General features: G+C 40.9%; 1 protein-coding gene across 1 annotated transcript in view; it reads right to left on the bottom strand.

Annotated features, from left to right (window-relative positions):
• Positions 1 to 18,172, bottom strand: part of SEMA3A (semaphorin 3A) — a 221,023-nt gene extending 202,851 nt beyond the window's left edge. Inside the window, exon 1 of the mRNA XM_074984169.1 lies at positions 17,993 to 18,172. Coding sequence (XP_074840270.1) covers positions 17,993 to 18,104 — 112 coding nt within the window. The 5' untranslated portion in view covers positions 18,105 to 18,172. The remainder of the gene's footprint in view (positions 1 to 17,992) is intronic.
• Positions 18,173 to 19,517: the final 1,345 nt, after the last annotated feature.

The raw sequence follows: 19,517 nt of genomic DNA, 5'->3' as shown, positions 1-19,517 counted from the left end.
CGCTGTGGTATGCTGACGGATTGCTGAAACCGTTCTAAGCAACAGCTCAGATCTGTTGAACGGCTATGGACTCTTATCACAAGAAAAACACCCAGTGAAAAAATTTACATCCAAACTGCATGAGAGGGGGTAGAAATGTGTTTCCTATTGGGGTTTATGCCACAAATGGTTTCCACTCTCACACTCAATAAAAGCCATTCCTTTTGTTTCCTTCTTCAGAGGGATATCTACCATAAAATATGAAGTCTTTTATTGCCCATCCATCCTATATTGCAGGGGAGAGTTGCTGTGCTTTATTCACGTGCGAAAGAGGACATCATAAATATTCAGATAATGGGTATGTCTCCACAAGTGGCTATCCAGTTGAGGGCCTGGGATGTGAGATTTTTCCGGCTGTTCTGCATAGAGCAGTGAGGAACTATTGACAAGATACCTGGAGTGAATGAGTACATGGCCTTGTCTTCATTATCCCATATTGTCAGGCCACTGTCTGAAAAGAAGAAGAATTTCCTTGTTCACCTGTTTGCCGTCTAGTTTTAACAACTCTTTGGAAGCTCCAGGAAGCCAGCGCTGGAGGAGTCCTGCTGTGGAGAGTTCCTGTGCTGCTCTCCACTGAGCCAGCTGAGGAACCAGCACTAAAAACTTTCAAATCATAGTGCTGCCTCCACCACTCACTTTGGAAACTAATTCTGCCATGGTAGAGAGACGTTACATCGGATACTGTTCTATTTTGACATTTAAGGGAATAATTTTTGAACCAAAATAGTTGCACTGTGGAAATTCTCCTCCATTATTACAGCATTGAAAGACTATGTATCTTTGTGTGTGCAACATGGAATACACGCACGTTAGGCCCAATTCATTGCTGATGTAACTGCAGATTCTAGATCTGTGAACGGGACCTACTTCCTATTTTTTAGCGTAGACATAACCCTCTGTTACACAGAAAGGCTTTGTCAACGAAACCCAGGGAGCATCCAGGTTCCCAAGGCATTCTATGAACAGTAAATTGACAAAATTGCTGCATTTTGTCAACAATCTTATCCCGCTCCCCATAAGATATGATGCCTTGTCAACAGAAAGCTGTTTTTGACATTATGGGGGGCCCTCTGTGAACAGACAGGGCTTCTGGGATACCAGGCAGCCCTGCCTGCTGTGCTTCTGGTTGGCCATTTTGTAGGGAGAGCATCCAGGCAGCCTGGACACTGTCTACAGAGCAAATTGACACCAACCTGGCAAGCAGATCACAAGCAATTTGGCAACAGAAGTTTTGTTGAAAGATATTTTCCTCACCCAAAAAAAACACTGCTACAAATCTCAACATAGCTAACAAGATATATATATTTAACAGGATTTTTAGAACAGTGGCTTACTAGATGACCTGCTGACAAGAAGAGACTGAAAAAGATTGTATTAAATTCTAAGGCTGTGTCTACACTATCTCCCTACTTCAAAGGAAACATGGTAAAATTTTGAGGAGCATAGGGACTTCGAAGTTGCCCAGGCACTTTGAAGTACTGTCGGGTTATTCGCGGCTACATGCAAGCCAGCACTTTGAAGTTGCCAAGGGGGAGAATTAGCTTAATCAAGTGCTTCATAGGCAGCACAGCACTTCATTAGTAATCTCCCAACGCCCTACTTACCATGCTCTCTTCGAAGTAGGGAGCTCGTGTAGACACAGCCTAAGTGTTTTAAAACCTTCACCCCCCAAAAAAAAACAAAAAAAAAAAAAACCACCAAAAAAAAAAAAAAAAAACCACCTCAAGTCTATTTTCATAACTCAAAATACATGGTTAATTGTTTATACTGCCACAGTTCCTGTCCAGGGACTCAACCAGCACCCAGTGGAGTCAATGTGGGTCTTTTGCATCATTGTTGTGATATTTCCGCCCACTTTGGAAACAGGAAGTATCAAGATCAAGGCAGATTAAAAACAGCAAGATGATCAATATGATTTCAAGTCAGGAACGATATAAACTCCCACAGTTGTGCCTAGCTTTTCACCCTAACCTGAACAATTTCAACTACAGGTCTATAAATGTCTTAATTATTATTGGACCATTACTTAGCTGTCTCCAAGAAGTTTGTTGTTTTCTCCCTTTTTATTTAGAAGAACCATATTATCACAACTTAACAAAATATACCATTTTATGTAAACACTCAAAAGTATTGGCTTAATCACATCTTCAGATCCATTGACATTGAAAATCAAAGAAACTACTCATGAGGACAAATTTTCACGATCAAGCAGATTTTAAACTCCTCATAAATATCAAGACAAAAATCGTATTTCATTACAAGAATATAAGCCTGAATGAGCAAATCCCATAACCTTTAAATAATTGCCATTTATAAATTAATTGAATGAAATTACATTTAACTTTGTCTCAGCAAGTCCTTTTCAGGATAATTTAACCAAACCAAACCAAACTAGCACACAGAAGCTTTTCTACACAGTAAAACGAGTTCTGTAAATGATTATTGAGGTGACATGAACTATTTACGGAACTATGAAGCTTGCATGAAATACATTATGGTGTTCTAAGGAACTAGATGAAAACTACAGACTAGCACCAGAGAAAACTATTATTACACGGTAATCTCCAGCAGTGGTACCATATTAGCTCATGATTTTGGGGTAGGTATGTAACTTGTATCACCCTTGCAGTGAATTTTGCATTGAAAGCAGTCTCTAGTTTTCATGACCAAGTAATTTGGTCCTGCAGCCTTGGTACATTTCATTCAGATAGATAGCTGTACCTAGTAGTAAAGCAAATAGGATGTTAGGAATTATTAAAAAAAGGGATAGATAATAAGACAAAAGATATCATACTTCCCATATATAAAACTAAGGTATGCCCACATCTTGAGGACTGCGTGCAGATGTGGTCTCCTCACCTCAAAAAAGATATATTGGCATTAGTAAAGGTTCAGAAAAGGGCAACTAAGATGATTAGGGGCTTGGAACGGGTCCCATATGGGGAGAGGCTAGAGAGACTGGGACTTTTCAGTCTGGAAAAGAGGCGATTGGAGGGGCGATATGATAGAGGTATATAAAATCATGAATGGTGTGGAGAAAGTGAATATAGAAAAATTATTTACCTTTTCCCATAATGCAAGAACTAGGGGACACCAAATGAAATTGATGGGTAGTAGGTTCAAAACTAATAAAAGGAAATTTTTCTTCACACAGCGCACAGTCAACCTGTGGAACTCCTTGCCGGAGGAGGCTGTGATGGCCAGGACTCTCTTAGGGTTTAAAAAAGAGCTCGATAAATTTTTGCAGGTTAGGTCCATAAATGGCTATTAGCCAGGGGTAAAGTATGGTGCCCTAGCCTTCAGTACAAGGGCAGGAGATAAATCACTTGATCATTGTCTTCTGTTCTCCTTCTCTGGGGCACCTGGCATTGGCCACTGTTGGCAGACGGGATACTGGGCTGGATGGACCTTTGGTCTGACCCAGTATGGCCATTCTTATGTTATCTAGATCTATCTCTATATATCCATGCTAACTAGCTCCAAGTGCAAGCAGGGCAGTAGCATTCTAAAACATGTACAAAACCAGCTGGCTCAACGCCTATTCAGATTTTTCTTACAGTCACTGTCCTTTGCTTATCAACTGTAGATGCTTACCTCTGCTTTTTTAGAAGCACTTTGTCAGAAGGATTGAATTACTTTTAAACCAGAGATTCTTAACACTGCATATAGTCAAATGAATTGCTGATGTGCAACAAAGGAAAATGTGGTTGTAAGGGGTATTAGTATTGTGATTATACAGAGTTTATAATGGGCTAGATTTCTCAGAAGCTATGTAAATGAGAGTAATATTTGTCTCACCTGTGTACATTTCATTCCAAGCTGTACTTATTCAGCTGTTACACACTGAGCTAGGTCTACACTTGCACAAACTTTGAAGGGGACATGTTAATCAGGGTGATGGGAGAGATTACTAATAAGTGCTGGGGTGAATATGCAGCACTTAATTTGGCTAATTCCCCCCCTCAGCAACTTTGAAGTGTCAAACTTTGCAAAATTTTGCAAAAATACAAAATGCAAAATTTTGGGGAGTAAAAGGAACTTTGAAGTAATGTGGGTGCCTGCGGTCATATGCATGCTGGCATTTCGAAGCTTGACACTTGAAAACTTAGTGAGGAGAGCTTTAAATTAGGTTCATCGGGGGACGCTGACCAAAACCTGAGGGGAGAAAAGAACTTGGAGGCTGAGAAGAAATTCAAAGAAGAATGTATAACAAAAGTGGACCCCTGGTTTGAGCAGAGAGGATGGGGAGATTGACTGGTTATCTAAGGCATTTGTACACAGATGCCAGAAGCCTGGGTAACAAGCAGGAGGAATTAGAAGCCCTGGTCCAGTCCAAGAACTATGACTTGATTGGGATAACAGGGACTTGGTGGGATGACTCACATGACTTCAGCGCTGTCATGAAAGGCTATAAACTGTTCAGGAAGAACAGGCAAGGGAAAAAGGAGGAGGAGGAGTTGCACTGTATGTAAGAGAACACTATGATTGCTTGGAACTCCAGTACCTAGAGGGAGAAAAGCCTGTTGAGAATCTATGGGTCAAGCTTAGTGGTATAGGCAGCACTGTAGATGTGGTGGTTGGTATCTGCTACAGGCCGCAAGATCAGGATGATGAGGCTTTTTTTGGACAACTGAGAGAAATTTCCAGATCGCAGGCTCTCGTTATCATGGGGGACTTTGATTACCCCGACATCTGTTGGGAGACCAATAAGGCAGTCCACAAGCAGTCCAGGAAGCTTCTGGAGAATGTTGGGGATCACTTCTTGGTACAAGTGCTGAAGGACCCGACCCGAGGTCATGTGCAGCTCAACCTGCTGCTTACAAACAGGGAGGAACTAAAAGGGAAGGTAGAGGTGGGTGACAACCTGGGAAGCAGTGATCTTGAGATGGTAGACTTCAGGATCCTGACCAAAGGAAGGAAAGAGAGCAGTAAATTACACACCTTGGACTTCAGAAAAGCAGACTTTGACTCCTTCAGGAACCTGATGGGCAGAATCCCCTAGGATGCTACCATGAAGGGAAAAGGAGTCCAGGAAACCGACAGTATTTTAAGGAAGCCCCGTTGAAGGCACAGAAAGGAAGCCCCGTTGAAGGCACAGAAAGAAGCCATCCCGATGCACAGCAAGAGAAGTAAATATGGTAAAAGGCCAGACTGGCTTACCGGGGAAATCCTTGGAAAACTTAGGCACAAAAAGGGAGCTTACAAAAAGTGGAAACTTGGACAGATGTCTAGGGAGGGATATAAAATGTATAGCTCGAGAATGTAGGGCAGTTATCAGGAAAGTGAAAGAGCAACTGGAATTGCGACTCGCAAGGAATGTGAAGGATAACAAGAAAATTTTCTACAGTCATGTTAGCAAGAAGAAGGTAATCAGAAAGGGTGTGGGGCCCCTACTGGATGAGGGAGATAACCCAGTGACAGATGATGTAGGGAAATCTGAGGTACTTAATGCTTTCTTTGCCTCTGTCTTCATGGGCAAGGATGGCTCCCAGACTAATGCAACAAGTGATGCACTGGGGATGAAGGTGGACAGCCTTTGGTGGGGAAAAAAATGGGTTAGGAGCTATCTAAAAAAGCTAAATGTACATAAATCCACAGGCCCAGACCTAATTCATCCGAAGGTTCTGAGAGAGTTGGCGTATGTTGTTGATGAGCCCTTGGCCATTATCTTTGAAAAGTCATGGAGATCAGGAGAGATCCCAGATGATTGGAAAAAGGCAAATGTAGTGCCCATCTTTAAAAAAGGGAAGAAGAATGATCCAGGGAACTATAGGCCAGTCAGTCTTACATCAGTCCCTGGAAAAATCATGGAGGGGCTCCTCAAGGAAGTCATTTCATTTTGAGGCACTTGGAGGAGGAGAAAGTGATCAGGAATAGTCAGCATGGATTCATGAAGGGCAAGTCATGCCTGACCAACCTGATTAGTTTCTATGATGAAATAACTGGCTCTGTGCTTAGGAGAGGAAAAAAAATGGATGTGATTTATCTTTACTGTAGTAAAGCTTTTGATATGGTGTCCCACAATATTCTTGTCTATAAGTTAAAGGTATGTGGATTGGATAAATGGATGGGAAGATGGATAGAAAGCTGTCTAGAAGGTCAGGCCCAGTGGGTAGTGATCAACAGCTCCATGTCGGGATGGCGGTCAGTTTCTAGTGGAGTGCCCCAAGGTTTGGTTCTGGGTCCTGTTCTGTTCAGCATATTTATCAATGACCTGGATGAGGGGCTGTATTGCACCCTCAGCAAGTTTGCAGATGACACTAAGCTAGGAGGAAAGGTAGGGATAGGGTCCAGAGTGACTTAAATAAATTGGAAGACTGGACTGCAAGAAACCTGATGAGGTTCAATAAGGACAAGTGCATAGTCCTGCACTTGGGCCGGAAGAATCCCAAGCATTGTTACAGGCTGGGGTCTGACTGGTTCAGCAATCGTTCTGCAGAAAAGGACCTGGGAGTTATAGTGGACAAGAAGCTGGATGTGAGTCAACAGTGTGCCATTGTAGCCAAGAAGGCGAATGGCATATTAGGCTGCATCAAGAGAAGCATTGCCAGTAGATCCATATAAGTGATTGTTCCTCCTTATTTGGCTTTGGTGAGGCCGCATCTGAAGTAGTGTGTCCAGTTCTGGGCCCCCAATTATAGGAAGGATGTGGACACACTGGAGAGAGTCCAGCGAAGGGCAACCAAAATAATTATGTGGCTGGAGCATATATGACTTATGAAGAAAGGTTGAGGGAATTAGGACTGTTTAGTCTGCAGAAAAGAAGACTGAGGGGGAACTTGATAACAGCCTTCAACTTACTGAAGGGAGGTTACAAAGAGGCTGGAGACAGGCTGTTCACAGTGGTCACGGATGGCAGAACACAGAACAATGGTCTCCAGTTGTGGTTGGGAAGGTCCAATTTGAACATTAGGAAAAACTTTTTCACTAGGAAGGTGGTGAAGCATTGGAATGGTCTACCCAGGGAAGTAGTGGAGTCTCTACCCCTGGAGGCGTTTAAGTCTCGACTCGACAAAGCCCTGGCTGGGCTGATCTGATGGGTTCGGTCCTGCCTAGGGCAGGGAGCTGGACTTGATGGCTTTTTAGGTCTCTTCCAGCTTTATTGTTCTATGAAGTTGCCATGGTCAGAATTAGCCTAATGAAGTGCTGCATATTCACTGCATCTCTGTATTAGTAATCTTCCATCACCCGCATTTAATATGCCCCCTTTGAAGTTGGGTGCAAGTATAGACAAGCCCTGAGTGTAACTTTCATGCAACTACACTAATCTATACTAGTTTAGGCTCTCGTGCATATATTGGGATTTTTTTTTGTCTTTATTTAGTTTTGGAAATACTTGAAAGAGTAGTTCTCACCTCTCTCATAAGGGGTAAATTTAAAAGTGACAACAACTCTGATTGCATTTTAAGGCTTGCTGATGACAAGTGATCATCATCATAGTGGATATCTGCACCTGTAAAAATATGGATCTGCAGAACTGTTGAAAGGTATGAAAGTTTTAATTCTTCTGAGTTCATATGTTCAGGGGCTAATTTCCAGAAAGGTTTGGAATGCAGCAATTCATCACCAAAGCAAGTAGAAAATGAAGGTAGATCTACCCCCTCTATTTCTGATGGCTGTTCACATGCCAAGCTGAACATATGCAGCTTTTCTAAATGAGTAGGAGGATAAGCTCAGTGTCTTGGCCAATCCCTGTCAGAATAAAAGATGTGCTCATGTCCAGATAACCAAAAATATGGCTGCTCCCATGGAGTTCAATGCCCTTTGGATCAGACTCTTACTGCAATACTGAAGATAATTGTGAGCTCCAGAATGAGAATTTGTAAGACAACAGTGGATCCAAGATCAGGTACAAGTTAAATACAAATTATCCCGGGATAGACTGAAGTCCCTTACTAGCATTAGTGAGCATTTACTTATAGGAGTAGTCCCATGAAGGAAAAACTAGGATAATTCCAGTTCTCCATTCTGTGTAAAGAGTTTACAATTTGGTCCTTGTCTATCAATTCAAGTATAAATAAAGGCAAATACAACTCATTTCCTGAGTTAATTCACAACATGTCATATGGCTGCACTGTGGACATGTGGAAGGTGTGAACTGGAACTTCTATTTTGAAAGATCACAAAAATCTCTTGTTTAAGAAAGAGGAGCTTCTTTGCTTAGTGTAGAGGCAAAGTATGAGGAAAAAGTGATCCACAGAATCCCAGTTGTGACTTTCTTGGTATCTATTGCTATTAGCCTTAAAGAGAAATATATTAAGGCCCCGAGCCTGTAAATATCAGTGTAATTTTAGCAGTCATAAAATACAATACCAGTAACAAACATGGCACAGGTGTGAATAAGTGTGACAAGATTTTAGCTGTACACACCACTAGTCACCGTTTTACACATGACAAAACTGAGGCCCAAATGCAGAAGAAAAAGTAGTGTTGAGCAGGTGGGTGATAGCTGGGGTACCAAAGGTGGAAGATTTAGTCCCTGGTCTATCAGAGACTGAGTTATTTAAATATGTAAATCAACAAGCTGAAATACATTAGAGATTTACAACCAGTTTAGTTTTTACTTGATCTAAGCTGCAGGTAATGACAAATGGTTTAAATACATAATACACATATGGATTAGCTTCATAATGGACCTCCTCAAAGAAAAAAAAAAAAAAAAAAACCCAATTGGATGATTTTCTTTAGTCCTGACAGCAAGTCCTCTATACCAAATTTCAGCCAGGAGTGCAGCGTTATGGCCAGAATACAAAGACCCGGGGTAGGTGCTATAATAGCAATATTGACAGCTTGGACTGGCACAAACTGCACAGCTACAGTGATGGCAACAGTGTCCTACTGCTGATGAGGACATGCCAGCTTCTCAAGGGGCTGGGTTTACTATGGTAGTGTAAAAATCCTTTCCATCACTTTAGGAAGTGTCTCCAGGAAAGCACTACAGCACTGGAGATGCAGTGCTGCAGTACTTGTCGTACAGACACAGCCTCTGTGGTGGTACTCCGCTTTTCCCAAGACTGTTCTGGATCTGAAATGTTTTCAGGGTACACCCCTTTTTAGCCCTCTGAGAGGTATGGAGCCTTCCCTTTGAAGTGGAAGCAGTAGATTTAAAAAAAAACAAAAAACAAAAAACAAAAAAAAAAAAAACAACCTCACCAAATTTTTGGAGTCTTTCCCCCCCAGTCATGTACAAGTTTCCATTGAAGCTAGGACAGCACATAGGAACCAAAATGATTTTACTCCATTACAAGAGGGAAAGAGGACTCTCTTTTGGATATGCTTGCACTGCAGATACCAAACAAAGAACTGCACCACTCAGATTGTTCTCTTCAAGATCCAACTTTGCACAAAAATATTTATAAAGGACAGGAACATTATTTGACAGTTTGGATATACAGTACCTATAGCATTCAGCTGGAGACAATCGAGCAGCCCAACAAAAGGACAATTCTGAAACATCAGAGGCATCGCAAAAAAACACTTTTGACTGCTTAGTATTTGGCCATCAAACACCAAGGGATGAAAAACAGATGACACAGAAGAATTTTGCCCAAACATTTCAGAGACTCCTGCAGGTGATTGTGGTTCATAGAACATATATGTAAATGCCACTGTTCAGAGAGGATTACCGAAAGGTTTTATCATTTGGAACACTCACAGTTAATCTGGAATCAGGGTCTAATTGTGCCCTTCATTCCACCACTGTAAGTGTGGAGTGATTTTAGTAAAATACATGCAACTATAGAGAAGGGAGGAGGATCAGGTGCAAGAGTTGCAGATCTCCTTAGATTTGCACAAATATATGCTTAGTTTTGTGCAAGCCTCCGTATGTGCAACTGGGTGATAGAAAATGTTTAAAAATTAAAAGCAACATATGCCATTTGAATTATAAAGCTTAGGTAACTGACACAGGGTAACAGACTTGATTTAGAATCAGCCTATTTAAAGCTATGAGGCTATTAAAAAGGGCTCTGCAGCCGCAGCCAGTCACCACCAGTGGGTGTAATTGGATTTGGAAGAGCTCATTTGTACAGTGAAGGGAGCTACAGGAAAGATGAACTGCAGAAAAAGTACTTAAGAAAAATGGTGAATTTCATGGTGCTGTGCATTTCATTTTCTGGACCAAATTGTAATTTCAGTTACTGCAATGTAAATCCAGACTAACTCAGACTTCAGAAGAATTATTTGAACTTCAGCAAAGCATTTCATCAAAAACTTCAGGAAAGCATTTAATCAAAAACGTCATTCCCATCAGTGGAGTTTGCCCATGTACTTAGTGCTTTCATGAGTAGGAATGCTTTCCCAACTGGGGACTGAGACAAGTGTGAATGGTCTCAGAGTCTGCTCCTCTGGAAATGCATGTGAAGTATGCAATTGTGTGGTAAAGAAGCACACACACCTGGTACTGCCTTCCTAAGAAGAATGTCATACTTCAGGAGGTGAAAATGACAATGTCTTGCATGTGCCAAACTTGCAGAGTAGACGGTAACTCCTGTGCCTAAAAAGTTACGTCATATATTAAGACTGCTGTTAAAAGTGAAGGCCACTCTTGTCATAGGCAACCCAGTGACAACAAAAGCCTCAGAGACCATTGGAACTGAAAGCAAGTAAACAAAGCTCTACAGGGTTGTAACCCCTCATGGCAAGGGCTGAGAGTTTCCATCTGGGCAACACTGAGCACATCTTGAGTGCTACTGTTCCATACATTAATCACAATAAATAAGAACAACAAGACAATGATGGCTGGACTTGAAAATTCTATCGAGGCCCAAATCCTGACCGGGGGCTCACCTAGCTGAGGGTCAAAGAGCAGTAAAGTTTATGAGAGAAAGATGTAATGAGGATCATTTTAGCATCATGAGAAGGGAACTTACTGGATTTTTAAAAATGTTTGCCTCGCCAATGGCTGAGACAGCTGAGCTGACAGCCACCACAGGCCTGGGGCTGAGAAAAGGCAGGGATGTGTGTGTGTGCTAGTGTGAAAGGGGTGGGGTCTGTGGCAGTCAGCCCTTCCACCAGTCAGACCACCACACTGGGTCACCCTCCTTCATAGCCACACAGAGTGACGCACCAGAGCAACCATAGCATTTTGGAGGGGCCTAGAGCTATGGACACTACCACAGCCAAAGTAGCAGCCGTAGCAGCTAGAGCTCTGGGCCTCTGAAATGCTGAGCCACAGGGCAGTTGCCCTCTTTGCCCCCTGCCACGTTGGTAAGCCTGAGCTGAGACAAGCTCTTCTCTGGCTTTTTCTACTGGAGCAATGGATTTCTGCACTACTCAGCAAAACCAGGGGAAAAAAAAAAAAAAAAAAAAAGGGAGTTAGGGAGTTTACCATCACCACAGCTATGCTCACCATTCACAGCTGTTGCTGTACAAGAAGAGATAGCTCTTGTGAAGGCTGTATAGGGTCTGCCCTTGAGACAGCACAGCATGCATGCACACATTCCAGAAGGGGGCTTTCATGCTACAGTAGAAGGAATTTGCTGAATAGCCCACCAGCCACAGCAGAGCACTGAAAGAAGCATCCACAAGTGACCTTAATTAATAAGCACACTAAAGCAAATTACAGAGCCTCATCTACAAGTCTGACCTCAAGCTGCCACTGTCCACTACATGCACTAGTTTAAAAATAAGCCTGTGGGATCCTGGGAGTTAATTTTACCCATTTTTAACTTTGAAGTGAAACATCACAGTCCTCGATACCACTTATAAGGATTTTGTTTCATCTCCCTCTCTCAGGCACCACCTCAGGTAGAGATCATATTTTGGTTCCACTTGCATAGAGGTCAAGTCAGGCTCTGGCTGATATGACAGCTATTCAAAACACCAGCACATCTTTCAGTGATTATTGCTTCCATTACAATATTTCAGGAATGAATATGAGAACAATGAGCCTGCAACCCAGAAAAGACAAATGGAAAGAATACTGCAGAAGTTAGAAGCTGAATCATCGATGATCATTTTAAGGATGCAGTTAAACCAAAGTGCAGAGAATAGAGAGCAGGGCAATATGCTACATGAAACACAAACACGCTCACTTGTCTTGGAATGTCAAAAATGGGAGTAATTTTGTAATTTCCTCTCTAATATAATTCCATGTGTACATGTTCTGTATGTTCCATGTAATAATGGGTACGTGCTAATAGATCATTAACCCTGGAATAACCTGCACACACACTGGGTTCCCTATTTTAAACTTTGCTTGTCAGTTTTTTTTGTGGTACCAGCATATACATAAGCTTGTCCCAAGCACTCAGACATACATCTAAGTCCCTATTCAACAAAGCATTTAAAACTCATGCTAGATTTTAAGAAGGAGGTGAGTAGTCCCACTGAATCTAGTGGGAAAATTAATTTGATTAAGTTCCTTGCTGGATTAGATCTTTAAATATAATGTAACAAGCAGCAAGGGTAAGCTGCTCCATAGAAAAAGAGAAGAGCACAGTTCCCACTGCTATCAACCCAACATCTTTTATGAACAATGTAGGCACATTAGAAACCCCACATAGCATGCCCAGTTACTTGGAAATAGTTGTCTCTAAGAAAGTGAGAGAGTTTTGTACTCCAGAAATCACACCTGCTCTACTTGCATTTAATGGGAAAATGAGAAGATTAAATAAAAGTGTAAAGCCCACTTCTCTTTGCATCTTGTGTCTCAGCCAGCCATCTGAGAATTCCTCTACACAGACAAAAATCTCAGCTGGTGTAAAACACTTTAAACCAGACTCTTCACCAACTTCCCCTCTGTCCATTGCAGAGTGAATGCTGTGAGTAGCAAGCTTGTGCCCAAGTTGGCCTCTGTCCCAACAGTTCTCATCTGGTAGCTGGCCTTCTCAGGGATCATGGCCAGGGAAGCTAATGTGCACCTAAGGCACTCTAATATACTCCAAGATCAGGACCAAGGCTGTCTGAAAATCTTGTGGCTTCACTTATGTCCTGCACTCCCTACTCCTGTGTTAAAAGGAGCTTGAGCTGTGAGTTACAGAGAACAGGGGCTGGAGAGTCTTATAAACCTTTGCTTATGGCCTTAAAGAGTGCCCCCGCCACCTCCTTGCTCATCTTTCTAGGTTCTCAGTTCCCTTCTATTTTACACCATTAGGCTATGTCTACACTACAGCAATCTGTTGACAGAAGTTACTGTTGGAAGATATTTTCCGACAAAACTTCTGTCCACAGATTGCGGCCAGACTGCAAAGCAGATCAAAAGGGTGATCTGCTCTATTGACAGCGAGTGGCTGGACTGTCCAGCCACTGTCGCGACAAAATGGTCAACAGGAAGCACAGCAGACAGGGATTCCCAGTGTCCCAGAAGCCTGGTCTATCAACAGAAGGGCCAGACTGGCTTTCTGTTGACAGACCTCTGTCGGTAGGGGCATTCTGCCTCTTGGGGGAGTGGCAGAATTCTATCAAAAAAGGTGCCGCATGCTCTTGATTTACTGTTGACATACTGCCTTGGGAATGTGGATGATGCATGGATTTTGTGGACAAAACACCAGCCTGGGTGTAAAAACAGAGGCTTTCAGAGAGGAAGAAACATACGATGTAATGAAATAAGACCCTTTAAATGAGTCTCTTAATTTTTGAGACAAACTGGGAGCATGTAGCTGGCTATAAAATTAGGTAGAAAACACACCTGAAGGTTATCAAATGCAGATAAGTCAAGTTAATAGGCTACCTTACCATTGAAGTGTCACATTTAAGAGTCAGATGTACCCAGGTAATTCAGAGCTACTGCTCTGCAAAAGAATGGATTGAATTCTGGGACCTTTGGTATGCTGATCATACACAAAAGTCTGGGGGAGGCAGCTCTTATTTTCATTCCAATTGTAGGCAAAATATCTGTTTTACTCTGGTTTCAATCGAAACCAGAGAGAGTAGTACAACTGATATGTAAACTTTTTCCAATTACTTATTCATAAATAACGTGTCCAACTGAGCAATTGTAACACAAAAGAAACACATGTACTTTTATCAAACATACTTAGAGAATTTAGTAATTTTCTACTAACAAATGGGATGAGACAGATGGGTATGAGAAACTGAGTTCACAAGATTGGTCTATGAGGAATATCAGAGTTGCCTTGGGAAGAGATCTGTGAAAGGCAGTATTTTAACAGGAGTTCTTTTTGTTAAAACTAAAACCCGAAATTTATTGTATCTATAGCTAGCATTGGTTTATGAGGTTGTTCGCTGCATAAGAGAAGGAGAAAGATGAAGCAGCTGAAAGGAAACAAAAGAAAAATCCATATAGAACTAAGACTATTTATTGTTTTAACTTTGCACTCACAACTTGATCACCATCATACAGAGAACTCCATATACAATAGATGCTTTCTCAGTGAACCTACTACCTAATAATACAGCTCATTACAGCCCACAGTAGAGCTCACTGAAACACAAACCATTAGGATAAAAAGAAACTTTAAAGAACATGTTATGCCCTCACTGTTTAACCATTGTTTTATTAAAAGGCTTTATTTGCATCTTGGAGCTTACATTTCATTATTTCACCAGATGCAGCCTTTAAAACCTAAAGAAGAGAGTTGAGGTGTTGGGGATCAGTTTAACCTGCAGTAGTTTTAAACCAATTTTAACTTATTTGTGACATGTTTGAAAGACCACAGAAGTCAGCGATAAGACTCTCACTGAGTTCAGTGAACTCTGAATCAAGAACTTGAACTTATTCATATTAAAATTGGAAAGAAATAATGTCTGGAACAGACTTTTCAGTTCATAGACTTGTGTGAAATTTACATGTTTGAGATATATGCAGTGAAGTTCTTATTTCTACTGAAATCAATGTGAGTTTTACAAGTTCTGACTTCAGTAGGATCAGGATGTTATCCCTGGTCCCGCCATATCTGCTTTCCTCAGTGAGATGTCTAAATATGACTAGTACAAAATCAAGAGACCCCATTTTTTAACTTGTGACTTCTGCAATGAACCTGAAAGCATCTTTGTGGTCCCTCAGTTTATTATATGGACTCCCTCCCTTATCCTCCTCAAAACTTGCCCAATATAATACTTCTAGGCTACTGTGAGACTGAGTGATGGGAAGTCAAGTGAAAGTAAGAATAAAGTTCACTGAAATGTCTATCTGGCAACTTGAGAAATGACAAAGCTAATAGTGGACCTTTGAAAACAAGTGACCATAGGAAATTAAGGTTGGCAGGGATTTAACCCTTCATGAATCATTCTGGAAATTTTTAAGGCAAATGACTGCATGTTTTAACTACATCTGACATCTAATTAGTCAGAAAAAAAAAAGCTAAAAATAAATCCCTCTTATTCTTTAGAAAAAAATGCTATGACAGTTGACAGAAAGGCATATTATCAGGCAAAAAACAAAATGTACATTCAAAAGCACAAGAAAAAAAAATGTTTGACATTTGTTTTTATCCTGCAGGTCCTCATTCATTTCAGTTTATTTTACTAAACACCGAGGCTTGCTTTGCAGAAATAGAACTGCAAAGTAACTGGATAAGTGTGTTATTTTTTCATAATTATTATTAGTTTTAATACCCATTAGTCCCATTGGTAAGAAAATGGCCTATGGTATCTTCACATGAGGTCTACATTGGTATGTAATATGTTCACTCATTGCCCACAGAGTACATTTTCAGTGTACAGCTCTGAAAGCAGCATATTCACAAAGCACTGTTCCTGATCATCCACATCGCACTTTATCATAAGGATTATTAACCACCTGAAACACACCAGCTAATAAGGCTTACTTTTGTCCATTTTATAACAAGTAGAAATGTGTGGGTCTCTACTGCAAGATGCTGAATGCTTTGGCCTTGATCCAGAAGAACATGTTTAAGAGTTCTGCATGTAAGCATAGGAGTAGACCCATGCAGTCAACGGGACTATTCACACATTTAAAGTTAAATACATGGGTAACTTTAAAGACTAACAAAATGATTTATTCAGTGATGAGCTTTCATGGGACAGACCTACTTTGTCAGACAAAAGTTCGTCACTGAATAAATCATTTTGTTAGTCTTTAAAGTGCTACTTTCTGCTGTTTTGTTGCACTAAAGAGTAATATGGCTCTCTTCTGTTATGTGGGTAACTGTTTTGGTGTCTGAGCTAACAAGATAGAACTCTTATTTCTCAGGTGCTTAAAGTTGCACATGGCCTTGAGTGCTCTGTAGGACTGGAGCTAGGAGTACTCATTGTCTGGCAGTCATTTCAGTTTTACAGCTTGTTCTGTTAATTACACAAACAGCACTGAGGAGTCTATCAACTTTCAGGCACCATTGTGAAAAACTTTACCCTTGATTCTGATGTTTATTGAATAAAAATTGTGATAATTAGATTCTGGTTCCCAGCAGAAGTAGTTAAACAACCAGTGAGGAAAACAAATCAAGGGTTACAATATTGGTTATAGGTTGGATTTAAAGAAAGACACCACACACACACACACAATGGATACAAACCAGGGACCAGATTCTGTCACCCTTCCTCAAACCAATGTAGTGCTTCATTACATAGTTAGTCCCATTGAGTTCAGTGAGAAGATTCAGTATGGAGTAGGAGAATTGAGCCCTCAAGAAACTTTAATAGGGTGAAAAATAACACTTTAATTAAGCATTTTTAAGCAACACTTAATTAAGCTTATATATATATATATATATATAAAAGGTATGTTCTTTTGTTAAAATATACACATTCATTTATTTCACAGTTAAGTCAGAACACATCCAAGTTTTATTGGTGTTTAATTTTCTGATTTAAAGCATGGAAACATTGACTGTCTGGAATCACTTAAGTGCTTTTTATTTCACACTTGTGTTACCAGAAAGACAGATTCTCCCAGTTATGCAAAAGAAAAGAACATACTTCTCCTGGCATGGAATTCATGGGCTATACTGTATAGCAGACACAGATTCACTTCTGTGACCAAAACCACACATTCACTTTTTAACCCCACTGTAGATAATGTGCATTTTGAACTGAAGCTACTTCACCTCCACCCCCATCTCTCTGCGGTAAATAATCTGGGATTATAAGAAGTGACATTTTAGAGGTGGAAACCTCATAGTAGTAGTAGTAGCAGTAATTTATTATTATTATTATAGTAACAACTAGCTCTTATAGTTTAATATTCAATTCCATTTGTACATTGCCTAGCTTTTATGTTTCTCCCTACAAAATATATATAAATAAAAATAAAGTCTTTCATTATAGGGCTAGCAATGATAAGGGAGAAGGTATGCCTAGTTCTTCAGAGTTCTGACTTTTAATGATAGCAATAGTTTTACTTAACTGATATTACTGAAAATGGCTTTGTGTTTTATGCTATGCAGTTTCCAAAGGTAAGTGTAATCTCACAGTTATCTTCCCTTAGTAACACTTTCTCCATAGGGATTACTGAAATATAGTCAAAATATAAGCTACAGTTCCATTTAAGAAAAACAATGCATTTTTGTTTAAGACCCTCATACAATATTTCTAGTACATTATTCCTTTTATGGAGCTGATCTCTTCTTCTCAGTTTATAGTTTCTTGGCAAACCCACCATCTACCGCCTATGTGAGGCATCCGACTGTCAGATTTGTACAAACTGAATATTCATGACTGAGATTTAACCATTTCATGCATAACCCCCCCCTTCTATTCCTTCATGTTTGAACTAGATATGTATGCTATTTTCACTGTACAACATATCCAAAGCAGCACAAAGATTAATCGTGTGGTCAAAGCTGTCTAATAATTTTTAAACACCTTATTCTTACAAAAAAGCAGCATACTCTAGAATCTTTGTCTGTAGATGTAACTAATTCCTCTTTGTCTGCATTTAAACGGAGTGGCACTAAATAGAAAACCGTTTGTAAACTGTGTCAAGTATTCTCTCTCACAAGTCTCCATTTTTCTAATTATACAAAAAAGGCAGGAAAAAAATAGGGACAGATCCTAAGCAAAGAGAGGGAATTAAAGACAACTGACTTACCTTTATAGGTTAATCTGAGTCTGGGCACGTTATTCTTCACATGCTGGCAGTTCACTCTTTCTGCTAGTAATACTCCCAAGAAAAGCAATGCAACCCCATTCAGCCAGCTCATGCTGCAGACGATAGTGTAGGGTCCTTGTGCACTCAAGCCTCGGTGCCCTCAGTCCTGTAGGATACAGCCGCAGAACTTCCAACAATCTAGAAACTGGAGGTAACAGGTGATTTAGGTCAGTTTCATTCATAAGCGCCGAACAATCAAGACCTCATGGTCACGCTAGGGAACATCTCTCCTTCTGCGCCAGTCGGTGGAGCAAGGAAAACTTCAAGCCCCTTCCAGCACACACAGCACCCAAATTGAGCCAGGCAAGTGAATAATGAGGCACAACTGTTGGGTGGAAAGAGAAAAAATAACAAGGGCTGCAGCAGCGGCCGGCGGTGAAGGAGCTGTGTCTTTTATCTCCGCTCGTCTGCTAGCCACTGCCCCAAGCTAACCCTGCTTCCGAGCGAGCAAGACTGAAAGGGAAACAGAGAGGCACAGCGAGCAGCTCTGACTTTTCCTGTACACATGTAGCCAGAGATGACACAGGATCCCGCAGACAGGTTTTCCCCGACACTCTCTTACGCTAGCTGACAATGGGAGAACAGAAAAGCACAACCCACTCCCCTTCCCCTGCTGTCACACAACACATGCAAAACACATCTAGGCAGAGATTAGAGGAGGGGAGAAAAACCTCCTGCAAGCTCGTGAAAGGCACGGGGCTATAAATTCACCTCCAAAGGCACAAGCTGGTTTATAGCCAGTCAGGGATTTGATTTGATTTGATTTTGCTCTTTTGATTAAAAACACCCTCTGCAAATATTAAGCCCTGAATATTGCTTTGCCACCCACATGAATAACATCTCCTGCCCATCGCGTAATCCTGAATGACTTGCTCTCAGTTGAACAAGTAAGGGAGTCTTCCAGCAGCATAACTTTACCACTGAAGCTTTTAGAGCCTTGTTAGGGAAAGTTCCTCCCCCTCCCCCTCTTTTGCTCCCCCCCCCCCCCCCCCGCCGCCACTTCCAACCCAGCAAAAGAAATTCCTAGTAAAGCTCACTTCAACATTCAGTTCAAGACATGTATGAGTCCATCCAGGCTTATCAATTATACTGGGGATTCTCAAAAGTATTTTTATAAGTTTAAGATGTTCACAATCTTTCAATTGCTCGAACATCAAATGCTCTGGTATTATTTTATATTTTTTTTTTAAAAATTGAGTGAAACTAATTAATGAAGGATTTTTTTTTCTTATGAAGGATGACTCCAGGAATAGCCTAGTGTCTGATAAGTGTTAAGAAAATCTCTAAATACAAACACAAACCTCCCTTCCCCCATGCTTCTCCACCCACACTCTCTCTCCTTTTTCAGGGCTTGAATGACTACCAGTTTCCCAGCCATACACAATCACCAAACATTCATGTAAACATAGGAAGTAACCTCCACCTAAACAAGCCTGTTGTCCAAGCCATCTATTATTTCCACCTA

Source organism: Carettochelys insculpta, chromosome 1 (assembly GCF_033958435.1).
Source record: "Carettochelys insculpta isolate YL-2023 chromosome 1, ASM3395843v1, whole genome shotgun sequence".
In the NCBI taxonomy this organism is placed as follows: Eukaryota; Metazoa; Chordata; order Testudines; family Carettochelyidae; genus Carettochelys; species Carettochelys insculpta.
Note: the sequence above shows the minus strand (reverse complement) of the source record. Positions and strands in the feature narration are given on the sequence as shown.